This window comes from Piliocolobus tephrosceles, chromosome 4 (assembly GCF_002776525.5).
Source record: "Piliocolobus tephrosceles isolate RC106 chromosome 4, ASM277652v3, whole genome shotgun sequence".
Classification (NCBI taxonomy): Eukaryota; Metazoa; Chordata; class Mammalia; order Primates; family Cercopithecidae; genus Piliocolobus; species Piliocolobus tephrosceles.
This window is the reverse complement of record NC_045437.1, coordinates 173,728,793-173,752,181: the sequence shown is the minus strand read 5'-3', so window position 1 is coordinate 173,752,181 and position 23,389 is coordinate 173,728,793. Positions and strand designations below refer to the sequence as shown.

Sequence of the window (23,389 nt, the reverse complement as noted above, 5' to 3'; positions counted from 1 at the left end):
AACATTTTCCAAATGTGTTTTGACCTTGGATCTGTTTTATTATGGTATGTATTTTGGGACTAATGTTCTATAAAATATACTTTAGGGAAAAATTCTGATGTCTTGGTTTGATTTTTCCCCTTAAAAATAATTCTGTGGTTTTTTTCTATCAACTAGTATTTAATCTTTCAGTTAATTTTGTTCTTCTTCCACTTTTATTTTAAGGGTATGGTTGTTTTGGACATGCGAATGCTTTGTAATTCTCTACCTGGCCCAATCCAAGTTAGTTGTTTTATCAAGTATAAAAATTTGATTCCATCTGACATATTTATGGAGCACACACTAACTGCTCTATGCAGTGCCAGGTATCATCATCCAGTGAGAACCAAGACTCTTACTCTTTCCTCTTCTTTTTCCTGGCCAAGAGCCAGCCTCAAAACCATGCCTTTCCCCTTCGAAGTGTCTTTCAAATCCAAGTTCTCACAATTCTAGGTCAAATCCTTATTACCTGTTTTTTAGATGACAATAGTTACCTTCAAACTGATTTCCCTGCCTATAGTCTTCTTGTTTTCTACTGCTTCATAATACTATGTAAATTACTTTCTAATTTTTTTTTTCCTAAAACAAAGATGGATTATAATTTTCACAGTGTTCAAAGCCATCAGTGACTCTCCATTGCCCCATGGAGAAAAGTTTAAAATGCTTAATATTGTGTACAAGTCGCATTATAATAGGGCTGCAGTCTACATTCTCATTTTGTAAGTGCTCCAGTTACACTAGATGGTGCCTGTTTACTACAACATGCCATGAACTTTTTCAGCAATGTATCTATGCATATATTCTTTCCCTTGCCTATAAATGGCCTTCTTCTGCTCTTTACTGAGTAACCTGTTCATCCTTCAAGGATTTCACAGTCTCAGTCTCAGCAGTTTGTTCTTTCTTCTGTGCTGTAATTCATTCTCACCTGATTTTAGTACTGCATCATAAGTATTTGTTTCATGATTAGAAGGCAACAAATCCCTTAAACCTATTAATGTGTCTTCCTCTGGTTTTAAATATCTTGAGGATTATGTCTTACTCATCTTTATAATTCCCATTCCTAATACATTGCTACTAGTATAGTTGGCACTCAGTAAATATTCTTGGAGTTAATTATTTTCCTTGCTGTGGAAAACACAAAACAAACCTCAGTCTTCTATAATATATTCCTTTTTCTAAGGAATTTGTGATGTGGATGGAGAGAAAGGAGAAACTGCAATGATAGCGGCAGCATTCTGTGGTATTTGCTATTCATAAAGTTACATTGGTTTCTTTTTGACTGGTGTGGTGCTAATGGCTTTGTGTTACTAGCTCATCTAATCCTTATGGCAACTTGAAAAAGTAGGTACTGTGGTCACCTCTGGTCATCTTCATTTTATCTATGAGGTGACCAAACTAGAGACAGAGATCAGTTAAGTAACTTTCCCAAGGTCACACAGCTAGTTAGTAAGGCAGCTTGGCTCCGTAACTCTATCCCTTATTACACGAAACCTCCGGAAAGGGTATGGAATGTTTCATAAATTGGCCCAAAAGCAAATGATGTGGGCGATACAGATATGCTGCTTTATTTCTTGAGCTGGTGGGTGCTTGCTTGTGTGTAACAATATGGGACAAGAAACTCTTACACACATCTTTTGTTCTTCACACTGAGGGAGAGTGGAGCACTTGCACAGAAAATTGTGATGTTTGTCTTTGACATTCTCAGTCATGTATGGAGTTGAGAATAAGTTGGTATCTATCTTAGAGTTAACTGAATGGCTAAAGAATTCCATGGAGGAGCTTGAATGCTTTGTCATCAGAGGTAGGGGAGTGGAGAGGAATAGAGGTGCTTGTTGAAAAGCGAAGTTACCGGTCCTGCTGGCATTTAATGTCCAGGTACTTTTAAATAAAGAAACATATGTATGTGAATACTTGCCTGCTAAGAAAATGTCAGGAAAGATGTAATTGTTTTTTTCCTGTACAGTTTCAGGGGATCATCTTTTAGAGGGTCTTATTTTGGTAAGGGCTCTTCAGTCAAGTTTGCACTGCATTTCAGGATCTGCCAGCTTTTCTTTTATGTGCCCCGACTCCATTAAGTTGGCCTTTGCCTTGAGGCAGAATTCTTAGAATAGTGAAACTGAGGCAGGCAGATTGGTGAAGACGTTTTGGGATTTTGTTGCCCCTCTACTGGTACTTTTATTTTACCAAGTTTGATCTGTTTATGGGCAGAAGGTATGTTTTTGTCCAGACTGATTCCTTGGAATCCCGAGTAGGAATCAGTATGAGGGAACAAAGACAACTTAGGTACAGAATGTGGGCATGCCAGATTATGGATCTGGGAGTCCTCTTTGACCATCTTCCTGGCTCATCCTGGCATATACAAATACACGGAGATTTTGTTTCTTTGTTTGTTACAATGTGTGGAGGCTGCTGCTGGTATTTAATGTCCAGGGACTTTAGAAATATTTTGCAGTGTCGGCTGGGCACAGTGGCTCACGCCTGTAATCCCAGCACTTTGGGAGGCCGAGACGGGCGGATCACAAGGTTAGGAGATCGAGACCATCCTGGCTAACACGGTGAAACCCCATCTCTACTAAAAATACAAAAAATTAGCCGGGCGTGGTGGCAGGCACCTGTAGTCCCAGCTACTTGGGAGGCTGAGGCAGGAGAATGGCGTGAACCCGGGAGGTGGAGCTTGCAGTGAGCCGAGATTGCACCACTGCACTCCAGCCTGGGCGACAGAGCGAGACTCCGTCTCAAAAAATATATATATTTTGCAGTGTTTAGGGCAGTCGTGTACAAAGAATTGTCTCATTCAGCGTGCCAGCGGTTTGCATTGGGAAATACTGATGGAAGTCAGATGAACTTCCATAGCTGGGAACTTAGAAATAAACATTTGTGGCCTTTGCACTTCAAAAATAACTGTCACAGCTCGTGCAATGAAAAAAACTCATGTACTTGGCTTCATAGGAGAGACTTTGAGGCCCTCACACAAAGCCTGTTGAGGTAACAGTACTATATAACTAGTTTTGAGAGGTCAGCGCTCCTGACCATGGCAGACTAGAAATAGCAAACTGGGGGTTGAAGATGCTGTCATGGGGCATGTAGGCAGCTTTAAGAAATGACTGCTGATCATGAGATGAAGTGGAAGAGTTATGAAAATCAGACCCAAGAAGCATAAAAGGACAGAAGTCTTAGATTTGTTTTTGCTCTAGTTAAAAATCATCCATGTATCTCAGCAGTTCTTTAGGATACGTGAGCCCCTTAGCACAGGGCTCTGATGCTCATAATTATGACCTGAGTCACCACAAGATATTTGTTTAATCTAATTTATTTTGTTTACAAAGGTCTAGAAATGAGCATCATACATTTTATAAATTTACATGCACGTCAATTTCTTTTCACCATGTATTTTCCTTTAAAGTTCTCATCTCATATACAAATAAATGAATCTTCTGTCAAGTATGAACTTTGAATGTCTGAATATGTGCTAATATAATAGATTGCTATTTGTATTATAGGCTGAGAGCAGTTTCAGTGAAGAAGAGGAAGAAAAACTTCAAGTGGCATTTTCTCTAGAGAAACAAGATCTTCACCTAGTTCTTGAAACAATATCATTTATTTTAGAACAGGTATTTTTGTTGCCTCAAATTTTCTAACCATGATTTGTTTACTACATATTTGTATTGTTATGATATCTTTAACATTCTGGTTTTTTAATTAAAAAGTATGCAGGATGGAAGCTGTGAACAATTTCAATGTAAAAATACCTGAATATTATAAAGTATTTGAAAATATGAATTGAGACTTCATTGATTTGAGACAGTTACAAAATATTTTAATTCATTGGTACTTGGTATAATGGAAAAATGGACATATTTTACTTAAGATATTAAATGATTTGGGGGATGTATTGACTGGGCTGGTAAGACAGACATTTAGAAAAGAAGTATTGTCATATTATGTGCTACTAAGCTGCCTTCTGCATCCCTTTTTCTCATCTAAATTCGCTTCATGATTTAAGCTCCTATTCAAGGCTCATCTCCTTTTCTTGAGCTGTGACCCCTTATACTTTCAGTCTTCCTTTATTTGGAGTTTTAAAAATCCTTGGCTCATCACAGTAGAGCACATTGTTAGTCTTTCAGCAGTTCATATATGTTAGTTATGCCTCCTTCACCAGATTCTAATTTGTGGGGAGCAGGATCATATTTTTTGTGTATCTTATATAAGCCTAATACATTGATGGGCTTAAAATAGATCCTCATACATTCTTGTTGGTTGATTAAAAATAATATTTGTGAAATAAAAGTTTAAATAGTTTTGTAACTTCATGAGCATTTTAATGAAATATTAGGGGGACAAGCTGCCAGTTATCTACTACAGCCTGACATACATTATAGATCACAAAGATAAATGTGGTTCTGATTTTTGGTGGGTGTTCAGTAGAAGAAAAGGATCATTGAGTAGGACAGCATAGCATGGTGTTCCAGAATAGTGTAAGAAACAGAACTGGTATCACTGTTAAAATTTTTTACAACTTTTAATTATATATCATGTAGGAAATTGGTAGATAAGGTAATTTTGAGAAAGTGCTTCTTGGAAAAAAATTGTTAGTTGGGAAACAAAACTTCTTGTATACTTATTTGAAATGATTAAGTGAAATAAATGAAATTTTAATTAGGGTACTATTTACATAGCCAAAGTAAAGAAGAAGTTTTTTGGTTATTAAGTGGATTTAGGATTACTTAAAGCATAGGCAAAAATGAAAAAACAAAATCATCTTGAATAATTTAGGCCATTTAATCCTGAATCTTCCAGCCCTTGGTTGTATATTTTATTATTTGTAAAATAACCAAAAATGTCTGTAATAGGACTATGAGGTTTTTTTTTTTTTTTGACTTAAGTCATTTAAAAATAATTTTGTTTGTATTATAGTTTAAGGTTTCTGTATAAAGATGAGGGACATATGTCATTTTCTTTTCTTTTTAATAGGCAGTATATCACAATGTGAAGCCAGCAGCTTTGCAGCAGCAATTAGAGAACATTCATCTTAGACAAGACAAAGCTGAAGCATTTGTCAATACGTGGTCTTCTATGGGTCAAGAAACAGTTGAAAAGTTCAGGCAGAGAATTCTGGCTCCCTATAAGGTATAGAACATACTATCTTAAATATGTTTTTCAATAGTGTATGGCATGAATTATTACACCTGAAGAGTTTTTAAAGTGATAATATTTTGATTTGAGAGGTAGAGTCAGGCAAAAGAAACACAGATGCTCCTCAACTTACAATGGCCTTATATCCTGATAAACCTGTTGCAAATTGAAAATATCCTAAGTCAAAAATAGAGTACACTCTAGAGAATCAGTTGTTTACCCTTGTGATCACATGACTGACTGGAAGCTATAGCTCGCTGCCATTGCCCAGCGTCACAAGGGAATATCATACATATTGCTAGCCCAGCCAGGAAAATAGAATTGCTAGCCCAAGAATTCAAAATTTGAAGTATAGTTTTCACTGAATACATATTGCTTTCACACCATTATAAAGTCAGAAAATTGTCTGATATGGTCCCTGACTTAAGTTTAGATTTTACAGTGGTGCAAAACTATCGCAATTTCGACATACTTTTACTTTTGATCTCTTCCTGGGCTAGTGATGTGTGGTACATAAGATATTCATTTTTTTGGAGGCTTTTCAAGATGGCTGACTAGAGGCACAGGACACTTCTCCACAAAGAAGAACCAAAATAGTGAGTAGGTAATCGCACTTTAAATAAAACATCTAAAAGAGAATGCTAGAGTTCAGCAGAGAAGTGACCGGAAACACCTGAGGAGAGGGAGGAGAGGTGGACACAGCCTTGCTAGGATCAACCAGAAGCCTGGAGAGGCTCCTCAGTGTAGAGTTGAGGTAAATGAGAGATCCCTAGGTGTCCACATTCTTGCGCAGAATCCTGTAATCCTAACTGTGGGAGAGTTCTTGAACCCTGTGGGCCCCAAGACTGGCACAGGGAGCTCTCTGAAGTTCGTGTAATGGCATTTTTCAGGAAAGGGTGCTCTTACTGGATTCTATGCACCCCCTGAGTCTTAGGCAGCTGGGGCATGGCTCCATATTAAGAGTCTAGTCCCTGTCAGAAAGAGAATAATCTTAAAATTTGTATGAAACCAAAAAATAACCCAAATAGCCAAAGCCATCATAAGCAAAAAGAACAAAGCTGGAGGCATCATATTCCCTGATTTCAACTTATATTACAAGGCTATAGTAACCAAAACAGCATGGTGTTGATATGAAAGCAGACATGTATACCAATGGAACAGCATAAAATACCCAGAAGTAAACCCATGTATTTATAGCCAACTGATTTATTTCAAAGGTGCCAAGAGCATACACTGGGGAAAGGACACCACCTTTAATAAATGGTGCTAGGAAAACTGGATAGCTATGCAAAAGGATGAAATGGCCCCTCTCTCACCATATAAAAAATCAACTCAAAATCGATTAAAGACTTAAAGACTTAAACATAAGACCCACAACTATTAAAATACTAGAAGAAAATAGGAGAAACACTCCAGGACATTTGTCTAGGCAAAAGTTTTATGGCTGACATTCCTAAAACATGGACCAAAAAAACCCAAAATAGACAAATGGAAGTATATTAAACTAAAAATCTTCTGTACATTAGAGGAAACAATCAACAAAATGAAGACCCAACCTGACAAATGGGAGACAATTTTACAAACTATTGACTTAGCAAATGACTAATATCCAGAATATGCAAGGAACTTAAACACCTCAACTGCAAAGGAACTAATCCCATTTAATGTGGACAAAGGATCTAAACAAATGCTTCTTGAAAGACGATATATAAATGGCTAATAGGTATATGAAAAAATGCTTAACATCACTAATTATCAGAGAAATGCAAGTCAGAACCAAACATGCCCTATCATCTTACCCCAGGTAGAATGGCTATTAAAAAGAGAAAAAAATAATGGATGCAGGTGAGGATGTGGAAAAAAGGGAACTCTCATATGCTTTTGGTGACAATGTATATTAGTACAGCCATTACGGAAAAGCAGTATGGAGATTTCTCAAAAAACTAAAATTAGAACTACCACACAATCCAGTAATTCCACTATTTGGTATATATTCAAAGGAAAGGAAATCAGTATATTAAAGAAATATTTGTACCCCTGTGTTTATTGCAACAGTAAGAAATCAACCTAAGTGTCCATCAGTGGATGGATGAATAAAGGGAATTTGGTGTAATTCACACGAGAATAATATTCAACCATAAAAGAGAATGAAATGTTGTTTGCAGCAACATGGATAGAACTAGAGATCATTATGTTACATGAAATAAGCTAGACACAGACAAATATAACAGGCACTCACTCCTATGTGGGAGCTAAACAAGTTGATGTCATGAAGATAGAGAGTAGAATGGTAGTCACCAGAGGCCGAGAAGGATGCATGGGATGTGGGGCCGGAGGGTGGATGAATGGAAGTTGGTTAATGGGTACAAACATATAGTCAGAAGTAATAAGTTTAATGTTTGATAGTTTAGTATGGTGCTTATAGTTGATATTAATATATTGGTCATTTCAAAATAGCTAGAATTGAGGAAGTGAAATGTTCTGAACATACACAAATGATAAATGCTCATGGTGGTGAATATATTAAATACCCTGACATGATCATTACACAGTCTATGCATATAAGAAAATATCACACATCTCATAAATATGCAAAAATTTTATGTATTGATTAACAAATAGGCTTTGTATTAGATGATTTGGCTCAACTATAGGCTAATGTAAGTATACTGAACATGTCCAAGGTCAGCTAGGCTAAGCTGTGATATTTGGTAGATTAAGTGTATTAAATGCATTTGTCAATGATTATGTTTTAACTTACAGTAGATTAATTGAAGCATAAGCCCATTGTCAGTAAAGGAGCATCTGTATATTCTCTAGAAGTCTTCTGTGAGATATATGATTTACACATATTTTCTCCTAATCTATAGTTTTCGTTTTCATTCTCTTTAACAGTATCTTTCCCAGAACAAAACTGTTAACTTTGATGAAATCTGTTGGTTTTTTTTTTCTCTTTTCATGATCCTACTTTTGGTTTTCTAAGAATTTGCAGCCTAATCATGACACAAATATTTTCTCTTTTGTTTTCTTCTAAATGTTTTACGTATATATATTTTATGTTTAGATCTAAAATCCATTTAATGTTAATTTTGTATGACACATAAGGTGCAGGTCAAAGTTCATTTTTTCTACGTGTGGACGTTCATTTGATCCAGTGTGATTTGTTGTTAAAATTATCATTTTGTCATTGAATTACAATGTGTTTGATATTTTTGTGTGAGTCTTTTTCTGGAATCTCTCTTTGATTTCATTGACCTATTTGTCTATGCCAATATCACACTGCCTTAATTATTATAGCTTAATAGTAAGTCTTAAAATCAGGTATTGTGAACCTACTGACTTTTTTCTTCTTTTTCGTAATTGTTTGGGCAATCCTAGTTTCTTTGCCTTTTCGTATACATTTGAAAATCAGCTTTTGTATGTCTATAAAACATCCTGCTGGGGTATTGATTGGGGTTGTGTTTAATTTGTAAATAACTTTATTGAGAAATGACTTTTTAACAAGTATTGAGTATATCTGTTTATTTGGATCTTCTTTGATTTCTTTTATCAGTGTCTTTTGTTTTCAGCATATCAATCCTGTACATATTTTCTTAGGTTTGTACCTTAAGTGCTTTTTCTTTCTTTTTTTCTTTTTTTTTCTTTTTTGTTGTTGTTGTTGTTGTTGTTGTTGTTGAACTGTTGGTAGTATTTTTCAAATTTTGTTTTCCAATGGCTTATGGCTAATATATGGAAATACAATAGATTTTCTATACTGATCTCTATCCTGTAACCTTGGTAAATTCACTAATTAGTTTTACCAGCTTTCCTATAGGTTTTTTGTGATTTCCTTTGTAGACAGTCACATTGTCTGCGAATAAAGACAGTTTCATTTCTTCCTTTTCAATCTGTACAGCTTTTATTTTTCTTGCTTTATTTTACTGACAAGGACTTCCAACATGATGCTAAGTAGGAGTGGTAAGTCTGAATATCCTTGCCTTGTTCCCAATTTTAGGGTGAAAGCATTCAGGCTCTTATTAAGTAGGATGTTAGAAAATGCCCCTTTATTGTTTCACTTCTCTACTTCCCTTTTAAACATTCTGTATTCTTACTGCTCTCAAGTGTCTTCTATGTCATTGCCTCATTTTTTATCATTTTAAATTCTACTTTTTCCTATATCCTGTACAGATTTTGAGCTTTCCATTTCTTTCCCTGCAATTCTTTTTTAAAGCCATTTTCATTTTTAAAAAATTCTTGTTTTTTAATAGTAGCCTATTCTCTCTTTATATTTTTCCTATATTTTATACAGTCCATTTTTTTTTCCTTGCACATTGGTAGTCATAACAGTTAAAGATATTTTTGTTTTCTCCTTCTAATAGTAAGTTACTTTTTAGTGTCTTCATGATGACAGTTTGTTTTTTTAAAAGTATTTTTCCCATAGCTGCATTACAGAAGCTTCTGTTTAAGAAATAAATTAATCATTTGTTACATAAAATATGCAAATAAAGAGGTTAGAAGGCCCTGATTAATTGTACATTGTCCCATTGAGAATTTTGGACATTATCTTTTGGTAATTCTGGGTATATCATAGGATAGCTAATATATTCTTTTAAAGTCTGGAATGCTTAAATAAGATAATATAATAATAACAAACATTTATTGTGCTTATTGTGGGTTAGATGTTATAAGGAGTTCTTTGTATCGTACAAAACCCATTCATAGTTCTAGTTTATACATGCACTTACAAAATTGAGGCTTAGAGAAGTTTAAAAAGTTGCCCCGGTTGTACAGCTAAATAAGTAGCCGAGTTGGGATTTGACAAGAATAGTCACATTCCTAAGCTGTTATACTATCCTGACACATAGATGTTAGCTGTGAAATTTTTCTGCATCAGGCATTATGCAGGGTGATTTATATAGTTGTTTGTATGTACTTCATATTAGTCCATTCTCACATTGCTATAAATACCTGAAACAGGGTAATTATATAAAGAAAAGAGGTGTAATTTACCCATGGTTCTGAAGGCTGTACAGGAAGCATGATGTGCTGGCGTCTGTTTGGCTTCTGGGGAGGCCTCAGGAAACTTACATCATGGTGGAAGGTGAATGGGGAGCAGGTGTCTTTCATGGCAGGAGCAGGAACAAGAGAGCGAGGGAGGAGGGAGGTGCTACATACTTTTAAACAAGCAGATCTTGCGAGAACTCAGCTACCACAAGAATAGCACTAAAGGGATGGTGCTAAACCATTCATGAAAAGCCTGCCCCAATCCCATGGTCCAGTCACCTCCTACCAGGCCCCACCTCCAACACTGGAGATTACAGTTGCACATGAGATTTGTTGTGATCACAGATCCAAACCATGTCACATATCTTTGAAAGTGAGGAAATAAAACTTTAGAAAATATTAATCACTTTATCATGTTATCCCAAGTGGTCCATGATGAAACTGAGATGAGGATTGGATCTGTCTATCTCTAAGTCTTACTCTTTTTATATCTTGCTACCTCTGGCAGCTATAATGCTATCTTTCTTTTTTATTCTGGGAACTGTTTAGGATACTGTGGCCAAAATAGCCAGATGTGAAAACAGATCATGCCATTTAAATTGTAACAAAAATATATTACACTGTCTTATATGATGAAAAAAGGTGTCCATGCAATGACTTTAACTGTTTTATGGTAACTTAGGGTCTTACCCACATAAACTGTTTAAACTGTGTGGTGCTTGCAGCAGAACACATATTGGTAGTACAGTCAACCCTCTGTATCCCTGGATTTCGTATTCATGGATTAAACTTGCAGCACATCAAGAATATTTGGGAAACAAAAAATTCCAAAAAGTAAAATTTGAATTTGCCATGTGCTGAGTACTATGTTAAATCCCCACAAATGAAGTGATGTGTTGTCATTGTATTAGTTATTATAAGTAATATAGAGATGATTTAAAGTATAAAGGAGGATATGTGGAGGTTATATTCAAATACTATGTCATTTTATATGAGGGACTTGAGTATCTGCAGTTTTGGGTATCTGTAGGGGGTCCTGGAACCAGTCCTCCCTAGATACTGAGGAAAGACTGTAATTCTGAATTCAAAGAGGGTAAGATTCAGTGAAATAATGTTAAAAAAATCAAATGGTGTTTATTTTTATTCTGTTTTAAAAAATGCTTATTTTTAAAGCTTTATCAAGGTGTAATTGATAAACAAAAATTATGTGTATTCAGGGTGTGCAATGTGATGATTTGATAGCTTTATACATTGTGTAATGATTACCATCATCAAATTAATCAACATATCCATCAGCACACAGTTACCCCCTTTTATGTGGTGTGTGTGTGTGTGAGGACATTTCAGATCTGCTATCTTTGAAAACTTTAAACAACGTGGTATTTTTAACTGTAGTCACCATAATGTACATTAGAGTCCCAGAACTTAATTTATTTTAAGCTAAAAGTTGTACCCTTTGACCAGCATCTCCTCATTTCCCCCATACCCCATCCCCTAGCAACTACCATTCGGTTCTCTGCTTCAGTGAGTTAAACTTTTGGAGTATGCATATAAATTAGCTCATACAGTGTTTTGTCTTTCTGATCCTGGCTTATTTCACTTAGTATAATGCCCTCCAGGTTCATCCATTTTGTCACAAATGGCAATGTTTCCTTTTTAAAGGTTGAGTAATATTCCATTAATTATCTATTCATTTGTTGACAGACACTTAGGTTGTTTCCATATCTTGGCCACTGTGAATAATACTGCAGTGAACAAGCGGGTGCAGATATCTCTTCAAGATACTGATTTCATTTCCTTTGGATATATACCAGAAGTGGGATTGTTGGATTGTATGATAGTTTTATTTTTAACGTTTTGAGGAACCTCCATACTGTTTTTCATAAATGCTGTACCAATTAACATTCCCACAAACACTGTACAAGGGTTTCTTTTTCTCTGCTCTCTTGCTATTACTTGCTATCTCTTGTCTTTTTGATGATAGCTATTTTAACAGATGTAAGGTCATCTTGTATTATGCTTTTGATTTGCATTTCTTTGATGATTAGTGATATTGACTACTTTTTAAAATACCTGCTGATCATTTTTATGCCTTTTTTGGGGGGATAGGGGAGAATGTCTATTCAGTTCCTTTGCCCAGTTTTTAAATGGGTTATTAGTTTTTCTGCTATTGAGCTTGTGAGTTCCTTATATATTTTGTATATTAACCCTGTCTTGTTTTTCTAAGACCACCAGAGCGAGCACAAAAGAACCAGCAAGTAGGCAAAGGTCAGGCGCAAAACTGCTAGTTTATTTTAGTAACCTAAGGTGTGGAGAAGAAGTCTGTCCGCCTCCGGCAAAGAAGGCCGGCAGAGTTCCCCTCCCCCAAGCTCTCCGACGGAGTTCCGACATCCCGACAAGACTGGGAAGCTGGGAAGTCCGCGTGGCTCAATGGCGGAGAGCGGCTTTTCTAGGAGTGGGAGGGCAATAGGTGGGGCATGGGCGTGTCAGGGGCGTTCCGCAGGTGCGACCAGGTAAATCTTGGTCTCTTCAGATTGATGTCACCTGGCGCATGCCCAGTTGGTCTGCACCCTCCCTGGGCGCCGCTGCATTTTCCCGCCCACGGGCAAAGTTGGGAGGGGGGATGAAGAACCCGGATGTGCACCATCTTGCCTCCGTTCGTCCAAACAAACCCCTTATACATGGTTTACAAATACAGGTTGGATATCACATATCTGAAATGCTTGGGACCAGAAGTGTTTTGGGTTTTGGATTTTTTTGGATTTTGGAATATTTGCATATACATAATGAGATGTCTTGGGGATGGTAAGCAAGTCTAAACACTGAATTCAATTATGTTTCAAATACACCTTATATACATAGCCTAAAGGTGATCTTGTACAATATTTTAAGTAATTTTGTGTATGAAACAAAGTTTTGACTATGATCTGTCTCATGAGATCAGGTGGAAATTTTCTGTTTACGGTGTTATGTTGGAGTTCAAAGAATTTCAGATTTTGGAGCATTTTAGATTTTGGATTTTTGGATTAGGGATGCCGAACCTCTGTTTTCTCACGTTCTATAGGTTGCCTTTTCATTTTGTTAAGTTTCCTTTGTTGTGTAGAAGCTTTTTAGTTTGATGTAATCATGCCTGTTTTTTTTGCTTTTGTTACGTATTTCATATCCAAAAAGTGATACGCTTTTGGTGTCATATCCAGAAAATCATTGCCAAGGCCAGTGTTAAGGAGCTTTTTTCCTGTATTTTTTTCCAGAAGTTTTATAGTCTCAGATCTTTCATTTAAGTTTTTAATTCATTTTTAGTTAATTTTTGTACATGGTATAAGATAAAGGTCCAGTTCCATTTTTTTTGCATGTAGGTTTCCAGTTTTATCAGTACCATTACTTGAAAAGGCTTTTTCCCATGGTCTATTCTTGGTGCCCTTATCAAAGATTACTTGGAAGCCCCCTCTTGTTATCTTTTGTTGTTTAGATCTAATAAATGAGAGGGCCAAGTGAGAAAACACTTGATATTAATAGGTTTTTGCAAAATATGATTGAAGAGATTTTAAAATTTCATCTCATCTCACTTTTTAATACGTCTGTTTTTTTGCCATTTATTTATTTTTATTTGGGTAAATTTATGGTGTACAATTGAAATTTTGTTGCATGCATAAATTCCATAATGGTGAATTCAGGACTTTTAGGTAATTTCTCATTATCACCCTCACAGCACCTCCTCTCCCTTCTGAGTCTCCATTGTCTGTCATTCTACTCTTTACATCCATTTGTACACATTATTTAGCTCCCACTTATGAGTAAGAATATGCAGTATTTGTCTTTCTGTGTCTGACTTGTTTCACTTAAGATAATGGCCTCCAGTTTCATCCATGTTGCTGCAAAAGATACGGTTCTGTTCTTTTTTATGGCTGAATAGTGTTCCATTGTCCATATATACACACCGTATTTTCTTTATCCTGTCATCCATTGATGGACATTTAGGTTGATCCCGTATTGTTATTATTGTGAGTACTGTGATAAACAGGATTGTAGGTACCTTTTTGGTATGCTGATTTCTTTTCCTTTGGGTAGATGCCCCATTGAGGGATTGCTGGATTGAATGTAACTTATAGTTTTAGTTATTTGAGAAATCGCTATACTATTTTCCATAGAGTTCCCTTTTCTATGCTATTTTCCATAAGCGTTTTCTCTTTTCTCCACATTCTTGTTAACATTTATTGTTTTTTCACTTGTTTTTGTTTGTTTGTTTTTGAGATGGAGTCTTGCTGTGTCACCCAGGCTGGAGTACAGTGGTGCGGTCTCGGCTCACTGCTCCCAGATTCAAGCAATTCTCCTGCCTCAGCCTCCTGAGTAGCTGGGATTACAGGTGCATACCACCATGCCTGGCTAAGTTTTTGTATTTTTAGTAGAGACGGGGTTTCACCATGTTGGTCAGGCTGGTCTTGAACTCCTGACCTCGTGATCCACTTGCCTCGGCCTTCCAAAGCGTGGGATTACAGGCGTGAGCCTCCGTGCCCGGCCTTTTTTCACTTTTTGATAGCCACTCTGACTAGGGTAAGATAGTATCTCATTGTGGTTTTGATTTACATTTCTCTGATTAGTGATGTTGAGCATTTTAAAATGTATCTGTTGGCCATTTTTATGTCTTCTTTTGAAAAATGTCTATTCATGTCCTTTGCCCTGTGCCCACTTTCTAATGAGATTATTTTTGTTGTTGTTGTTGTTGAGTCGTTTGTACATTCTGGATATTGGTCCTCTGTCAGGTACAAATATTTTTGCAAATATTTTCTCCCATTTTGCAGATTGTCTTTGTACTATGTTGATTATTTCTTTTCCTGGGCAAATCTTCTTAGTTTAACTAAGTTCCATTTGTCTATTTTTATTATTGTTTTCTGTGCTTTTAAGATCTTAGTCATGAATTCTTTACCTAGAACAATGTCCAAAAGAGTTTTCGCTAGGTTTTCTTCTAGTATTTTAAGTTTCAAGTCTTCCATTGAAATCTCTAATTCATCTTGAGATTTTTTTATATGATCAGAGACAGGGGTCTAGTCTCCTTCTTCTGCCTATGGCAAGCCAGTTTTCTCAGCACCATTTATTGGAAAGGTTATCATTTCCTCAATATAGGTTCTTGTTGACTTTGTCAAAGAACACTTACATGTTAATCTGTAGCTTCATTTCTGGGTTTTCTATTCTGTTCTGTTGATATATGTGTCTACTGTTATACTAGTACCATGCTGTTTTGGTTATTATAGCCTTGCAGTTTAATTTGAAGTCAGAGAGCGTAAGGCCTCCAAGTTTGTTCTTTTTACTTAGGACTGCTTTGGCCATTCAGGTTCTTCATTGGTTCCATATGAATTTTAGGCTTGTTTTTCCTAATTTAGTGAAAAATGACAATGGTTTTTTGATAAGGATTGCATTGAATCTGTAGATTGCTTTGGGCAGTGTAGTCATTTTAATAATAACAATTCCTTTTTTTATTATATTTCTAGTTCTGGGAGTACATGTGCAGAATATGCAGGTTTGTTACATAGGTATACACGTGCCATGGTGGTTTGCTGCACCCATCAACCTGTCATCCACATTAGGTATTTCTCCTAATGCTATCCCTCCCTCAGCCCCCGACCCCCTGACAGGCCCCAGTGTGTGATGCCCCCACCCCTTATGTCCATCTGTTCTCATTGTTCAGCTCCCCTTTATGAGTGAGAACATGTGGTGTTTGGTTTTCTGTTCTTGTGTTAGTTTGCTGAGAATGCTGGTTTCCAGTTTCATCCGTGTCCCTGCAAAGGACATGAACTCATCCTTTTTTATGGCTGCATAGTATTCCATGGTGTATATGTGCCACGTTTTTTTTTATCCAGTCTATCATTGATGGGCATTTGGGTTGGTTCCAAGTCTTTACTGTTGTGGACAGTGCTGCAATAAAGATACATCTGCATGTGTCTTTATAGTAGAATGATTTATAATCCTTCGGATATATACCCAGTAATGGGATGGCTGAGTCAAATGGTATTTCTAGTTCTAGATCCTTAAGGAATCGCCACACTGTCTTCCACAGTGGTTGAACTAATTTACACTCCCGCCAACAGTGTAAAAGCATTCCTGTTTCTCCATATCCTCTCCAGCACCTGGTGTTTCCTGACTTTTTAATGATCGCCATTCTAACTGGAGGGAGATGGTATCTCATTGTGGTTTTGATTTGCATTTCTCTAATGGCTAGTGGTGATGAGCATTTTTTCATGTGTCTGTTGGCTGCATAAATGTCTTCTTTTGAGAAGTGTCTGTTTATATTCTTCACCCACTTTTTGTGGGGGTTGTTTTTTTTTCTTGTAAATTTGTTTAAGTTCCTCGTAGATTCTGCATATTAGCCCTTTGTCAGATGCGTGGATTACAAAAATGTTCTCCCATTCTGTAGGTTGCCTGTTCACTCTGATGATAGTTTCTTTTGCTGTGCAGAAACTCTTCAGTTTAGTTAGATCCCATTTGTCAATTTTGGCTTTTGTTGCCATTGCTTTTGGTATTTTAGTCATAAAGTCTTTGCCCATGGCTATGTCCTGAATGGTATTGTGTAGGTTTTTTTCCTAGGGTTTTTATGGTTTTAGGTCTTAAGTTTAAGTCTTTAATCCATCTTGAGTTAATTTTTGTATAAGGTGTAAGGAAGGGATCCATTTTCAGTTTTCTGCATATGGTTAGCCAGTTTTCCCAGCACCATTTATTAAATAGGGAATCCTTTCCCCATTTCTTGTTTTTGTCAGGTTTGTCAAAGATCCAATGGTTTTAGATGTGTGGTGTTATTTCTGAGGCCTCTGTTCTGTTCCATTGGTCTATATCTGTGTTTTGGTACCAGTACCATGCTGTTTTGGTTACTGTAGCTTTGTAGTATAGTTTGAAGTCAGGTAGCATGATGCCTCCAGCTTTGTTCTTTTTGCTTAGGATTGTCTTGACTATGCGGGCTCCTTTTTGGTTCCATATGAAATTTAAAGTAGTTTTTTCCAATGCTGTGAGAAAAGTCATTGGTAGCTTGATGGGGATAGCGTTGAATCTATGAATTATTTTGGGCAGTATGACCGTTTTCACGCTATTGATTCTTCCTATCCATGAGCCTGGAATGTTTTTCCATTTGTTTGTTTCCTCTCTTATTTCCTTGAGCAGTGGGTTGTAATTCTCCTTGAAGAGGCTCTTCACATCCGTTGTAAGTTGTATTACTAGGCATTGTATCCTCTTTGTAGCAGTTGTGAATGGGAGTTCAGTCATGATTTGTCTCCCTGTTTGTCTGTTATTGATGTATAGGAATGCTTGTGAGTTTTGCACCTTGATTTTGTATCCTGAGACTTTGCTGAAGTTGCTTAAGGAGATTTTGGGTTGAGACGATGGGATTTTCTAAATGTACAATCATGTCATCTGTAAACAGGGACAATTTGGCTTCCTCTTTTCCTAAATGAATACCCTTTATTTCTTTCTCTTGTCTGATTGCCCTGGCCAGAACTTCCAACACCATGTTGAATAGGAGTGGTGGGAGAGGGCATCGCTGTCTTGTGCCAGTTTTCAAAGGGAATGCTTCCAGTTTTTGCCCATTTAGTATGATATTGGCTGTGGCTTGTCATGAGAAGCTCTTATTATTCTGAGATATGTTCCATCGATATCTAGTTTATTGAGAGTTTTTGTTAGCTTGAAGGGCTGTTGAATTTCATCAAAGGGCTTTACTGCATCTATTGCAATAATCTTGCGGTTTTTCATTGGTTCCGTTTATGTGATTGATTATGTTTATTGATTTGCATATCTTGAACCAGCCTTGCGTCCCAGGGATGAAGCCGACTTGATCATGGTGGATAAGCTATTTGATGTGATGGTGGTTTTGGTTTGCCAGGATTTTATTGAGGATTTTCACATTGATGTTCATCAGGGATATTGGCCTGAAATTTTCTTTTTTTTGTTGTGTCTCTGCCAGGTTTCAGTATCAGGATGATGCTGGCCTCATAAAATGAATTAGGGAGGATTCCCTCTTTTTCTGTTGTTCGGAATAGTTTCAGAAGGAATGGTACCAGCTTCTCTTTGTACCTCTGGTAGAATTCGGCTGTCATTCCTTCTGGTCCTGGACTTTTTTTGGTTGGAATCCACACACAAAGGAATCCACAGATACCAATAACAATATTTATAGCCAAGTAAATCATAAAATATTCATCAATGCACACACCCAGAAATAAAAACAAGTGGCCCTCCCCAACCAACATCAAAGTCACATATACAGCAGCAAAGTCTACTCCCAAAAAAAGTTAAATTAAAAAAAGAAAAGCAATTGTTGTTCCAGATGTGCTGGAATGAACATAAAAACACAAGAAACATGAAAATGCACAGCAATATGACACCATCAAAGGAACACAATAATTCTCCAACAATAGAGCAGAACCAAAAAGAAATCCTTACAACTCCAGATAAAGAATTCAATATTTGATTTAAATTAAGTTCAATGAGATGCAAGAGAAATCTGAAAACTAATACAAAGAAATCAGAAAATCAATTCAGGATATGAATGAGAAATTTATATCTCAAGGTGATAAAAAATTCTGGAACTAAAAACTTCACCGAAGGAGATACAAAATGCATGGAAGCTCCAACAATAGACCTGGTCAAGCAGAAGAAAAGATTTCAGAACATGAAGACAGGCCTTTTCAAACAGTGCAGTCTGATGAAAATTTTAAAAATAAGAAAAAATGAACAAAGCTCTCCAGGTGTTTTGGACTACATAAAGCAATTGAACTTATGAATTACTGGTATTCCCAAAGGGACAGAAACATCAAAAATCTTTGACAAAATAATAGATTAAAAACTCCCAACATTCTTGGCTGTAAATATTGTTATTGGTATCTGTGGATTCCTTTGTGTGTTAGGTAGGGTGTGGGTTTTGATGGAGGATGTGGTGAAATTTTGCCAGGAACTGGAATGCTTGATAGGTCCTTCTTCAGGTTTCAGTGGTAGCAGTGGTTGTCTAAGTAGGTCTGTATATTGGGCAGTGTGTGCTGGCACATGTGTTGGCAGTTCTATGCAGGCTGATTATTGGGGCTCTGGGTGGCTGTCTTGGATACTAGTTTTGGTAGCAGTGTACTGGGCAAGTGAGTGGGCTCATGAGCTCTTGGGCAGCTGGGTGGCCTCAGTGATGCTGGTTGCAGTGGTGGTGAGATGCTCTCCCCAGTGCCCTTGTGTTGGGAGTTATTGTAATTGATGTGTGGGCTGACCTCCAGGCCATATGGCACGTGCAGATACAAACCAACGGAGGTGGTAATGGCAAGGTTTTTATGCCCAAACACTGTCTCCTTGGAGAAGTACTTGGGTGTCTCAGGCAGTGGGCTGGACCATGGGACCTCCAGAAGCCCAGCTCCTGCATTGTGTCTCAGAGAGTAGGGCAAAGCTGGGTATATCTGGATTGGGAAAGCCTGGGCTTGTCCTATGAAATGCTTGCATGAGGGGTGACAGCACCTTTGCTAAAGTACTGCCATGATGGGAGAGTGGGGCTACTGGTCCCAGTGGTTGCAGCATTGGCTGGCAAGTTGTGAATCTGTGTCCCTCTCATGTCCCAGTCCTGGTGGGGCTTCCTTCCCTATCCTCGCTCTTGCAGCCGATCCTGTAGTTTAGTCAGACTAGGCAGTTCTCACCTATCTCATAACTCAGCCCTGCCCAGGTCAGGTCCAGACTGCTTTGATGGCTCTTATTCTGCTCACATCTTGGGGATTGCCTAGCTCCCAAGCTGGGGGCTGGAGTTTATGTCATGCTTGCTTTTCAGTCCTGGTTGCAGAATCCCATTTCCTACACAGGCCCCAGTTCAGCAGGCTGAGTTACTCTGATGCTCAGGACTGGTGCCATAGGTTTCCAGGTCACACAATTTGTTAAGCCCTAGGATTGAGAATGGCATCTTACTGTAGCTGCTCAGGGAAGGCATGGAACCCAGGGTGTGTTATTTCCCTGTAGCCGTTCCTTTATACAGTCACCTGGTTGCTTCCCAAGTCAAATTCAAGGTTTGGGAGGGTCAAGATACACTCCCATGGCCTGGATTATACAATTGATTCTCCAGTAGGAAAGTGGACCACAGAAAGACACTCAATTGCCTTCTCCCACGTTGCAGACTCCCTTTTGGTTGCCAGCCTGTCCCGTCTACATTAGCTGTTTGTTCTCCTCCTCTCTTGATTTTGGAGTTTCTGTTTGCTTTTCTGTTGAACGTCTGTGTTCTCTCTTGGAACCCTTACATTATAAGCATGAGTTTTTAACACTTTGTCTTAACCTCTTTGGAGACTTGAGACTGAAATGTCACTATAACTTATTAGAATTTGTATTCTTTCCTCTTGAATCCATGTTGACTGTTAGCAGTGTTCTTCTAACAGAGTTTTCTGTTTGATTTTGTTGTTATAATACCTGTGTGTTCATAACATTTATTAAATCATGAATTCTTTTCAGACAGAAATTGAATGCTATGTTTAATTTTATTCCTGAAATTCTGCTCAGAGCTCTTTTACATGTATTTCTACCATACTAAATGTAAAAACTGACATGTCAAATGTTTTTGATGTCAATATTTCTTTTTTGGGAGATACCTAAAGGAAACAACTTGAGTTCTTTTATATATATTTTCTAAAATATTTTTACAAATAAGATTATGAGACATATATGTAAGTCATATTTTAAGCACTTCTGAGTAGCTTGCTCTTTAAAGCATGCATTTATGGACTCCTTTTCTTAAAATGCACTTATGGTTTTGTTAGGGAGTTTTAAAATATAAATTTAACAGTTGTTGTCTAGTTTGAATATTTAAAATGTGTTTAATGTGATTTTCTTCTGTTAAGAATGTTCTTTACTTCGCCGAGTACATGGCAGATTTTTCCATAATATAAACTATTATATAGTGAAACTTTGTATTTTATTCTTACAGATTCTTGAGAAGTCTACATTTAAAAAATGGATAGACAATAGTCCTAAGATAATAATGTTCCTGTAACATTAAAAAATCCCCATTAAGCCATTGTAAGATTTACTTTATTGTTAACAACTAGTTGTTTCATTAATTATTGAATACCTATCTTTTATATGGAGTATAAGAAATTAGAAATTGTTACTTTAAAAACATATTCTCTTGTTTTGTTATTTTCTCTAATTTGATTTCATTTCTTTTGGCATTCTATGGATGGTCGAACGGCTTCATCCTAAAGAGGACAGAAAAAGCGTACTTTATGTAGCTAAAGCTTGAAGCACAATATGTAACTGTGAATACATATCTGAGAGCTTCTTCAAGAATTAAATGCTTCTGAACATTATTGTCTTTGTTTATCGCAAGGGTATTTTGTTGTAATTATGTTCACATACAATTCAAATTTCTGCCATTTTTGTTACTTTAGTGTCGGTATGTTATGTAAAAGGCATAGTTTTTCTGTATGCTTAAATCAACTGACTATATGTGGTTGTGCGCTTTAAATGCTGCTATGTATTCTCTTCACTACTTTTTACTGAAATGTTTATCTGCAGTAAAATGCAGAGATTTTAAATGTTCAGTTTGATGGGTTTCAGAAGTTATATACACACATTTGATTATGATACATAACAAAGTATAGAAAATCTTCATCAGCAGGAAAGTGCCCAGTTTTAGTCAATTCCTTTCAACCTCATCCTCACTTTTTTATTTCTGTCACCACAGATTAGTTTTGTCTGCTCTTGGATTTAATGTAATGGACTCATGTAATATGTATTTGACTGTCACTCAAAATAATTTTTTCGATTCATTCATATTATTACATTTATTAGTAATTCTTTTATTGCTAAGTGTCATTCCATTATATGAAAAATCACAATTTGTTTATCCGTATTTCTGTTCGTGTATGTTTGGGTTGTTTACAGTTTCTGGGTAATATGAATAAGATTGCTGTGAATGTTTGTGTTCCAATCATTTTATGGATATTATGTTTTTTTCCCTTGGGTAAATATCTAGTGATGGGGATTGCTGACCCCTCGAGCCAAAAAGTCTGAGACTTTCTATTTGAGTTTTAGTCTCCCCATGCTACATGGATTGGGAAAAGTCATATATATGTGAATCTCACCTTGAGTAGTTTCCTTTAAGAGTCAAATTTCTTTTAACTTTTGCCTAACTTTAGTCATTCTTTTTTTGTTGGTTTTGATATGGGATCTCGCTCTGTTGCCCAGGCTGTAGTGTGCAGTGGCACAATTTCGGCTCACTACTACCTCTACCTCCTGGGTTCAAGCGATTCTGTGTCTCAGCCTCCTGAGTAGTTGGGATTACAGGCATGCACCACCATGCCTGGCTAATTTTTTTGTATTTTAATAGAGGTGGGGTTTCGCCATGTTGGCCAGGCTGGTCTTGAACTCCTGAACTTAAGTGATCTGCCTGCCTTGGCCTCCCAAAGTGCTGGGATTACAGGTATGAGCCACCACACCCAGCGTGATTTTAGTCATTCTTAATGCATTCAAATTGTTGTTTTAAAAAAGCATTTTGTATAGAGATTATACATTTTTATCTTCAATGGTTGGGAAATATAAGCTATTTCCCAACCATTACTAGACTAAGAACTCCAAAAGTGATTTTTTAAAAATGTGTCTTATTTTATCCACCCTGTTCTATTTCCATTTTAGAGTTTCCATGTAACTAATTGTAGAAGTTGGAGTTCTTACAATTGTCTTTAGGGACTGCATGATCTGTTGTCTCCTCAGCCCACAACCTACATTGTTGACGATCTCCTTTTAACATCCTCTATCTGGCTTATTGAATACCTCTAATCTCCTTACTTCAAAAGTTCTACTGGATGTTCATAGGGCTGGCTTGCTTCCTTTCTCCAGGTGTTTGTTTAAATGCGACATTTGTCAGTGAATCTTTCCCTGATAGTGCCACCTCCTCTGTGGCATTTTATTATCTTATTTTTCTCCATAATATTTATTTTTTTGTGGCCCACTATATATTTTGCTTATTTACTTTTTTGTCTGTCTCTACCACCAGAATATAAGCTCCTCAAGGGCAGGAATTTTTGTCTGTTTGTTTACTGCTGTTATTTTCACTATTTTTGGTCTTTGGGAGATAGGAAAGCGTCAATAAGTATTTGTTCAATGAGTACATGCGCAATATCCCTGCCTTACAAACTGTGCTATTTTTAAGTTCACTTTATTCAGTTTTCTTATGAAGAGGGGTATTTTTATTTATTGATAGAGAAAAGGACAATTAAAGGAGGAGACTATGAACTGCATTTTGTATTTCCTAATATTCTTTTGTATT

General features: G+C 36.8%; 1 protein-coding gene across 3 annotated transcripts in view; it reads left to right on the top strand.

The window, feature by feature from the left end:
* COMMD10 (COMM domain containing 10) overlaps positions 1–23,389 on the top strand; it is a 222,621-nt gene that overhangs the window by 2,865 nt on the left and 196,367 nt on the right. For all 3 annotated transcript variants that reach the window (XM_023197496.2, XM_023197482.2, XM_023197487.2), the window contains exons 3-4: positions 3,519–3,629; positions 4,990–5,145. In XM_023197496.2, the coding sequence (XP_023053264.1) occupies positions 3,519–3,629; positions 4,990–5,145 (267 nt within the window). The remainder of the gene's footprint in view (positions 1–3,518; positions 3,630–4,989; positions 5,146–23,389) is intronic.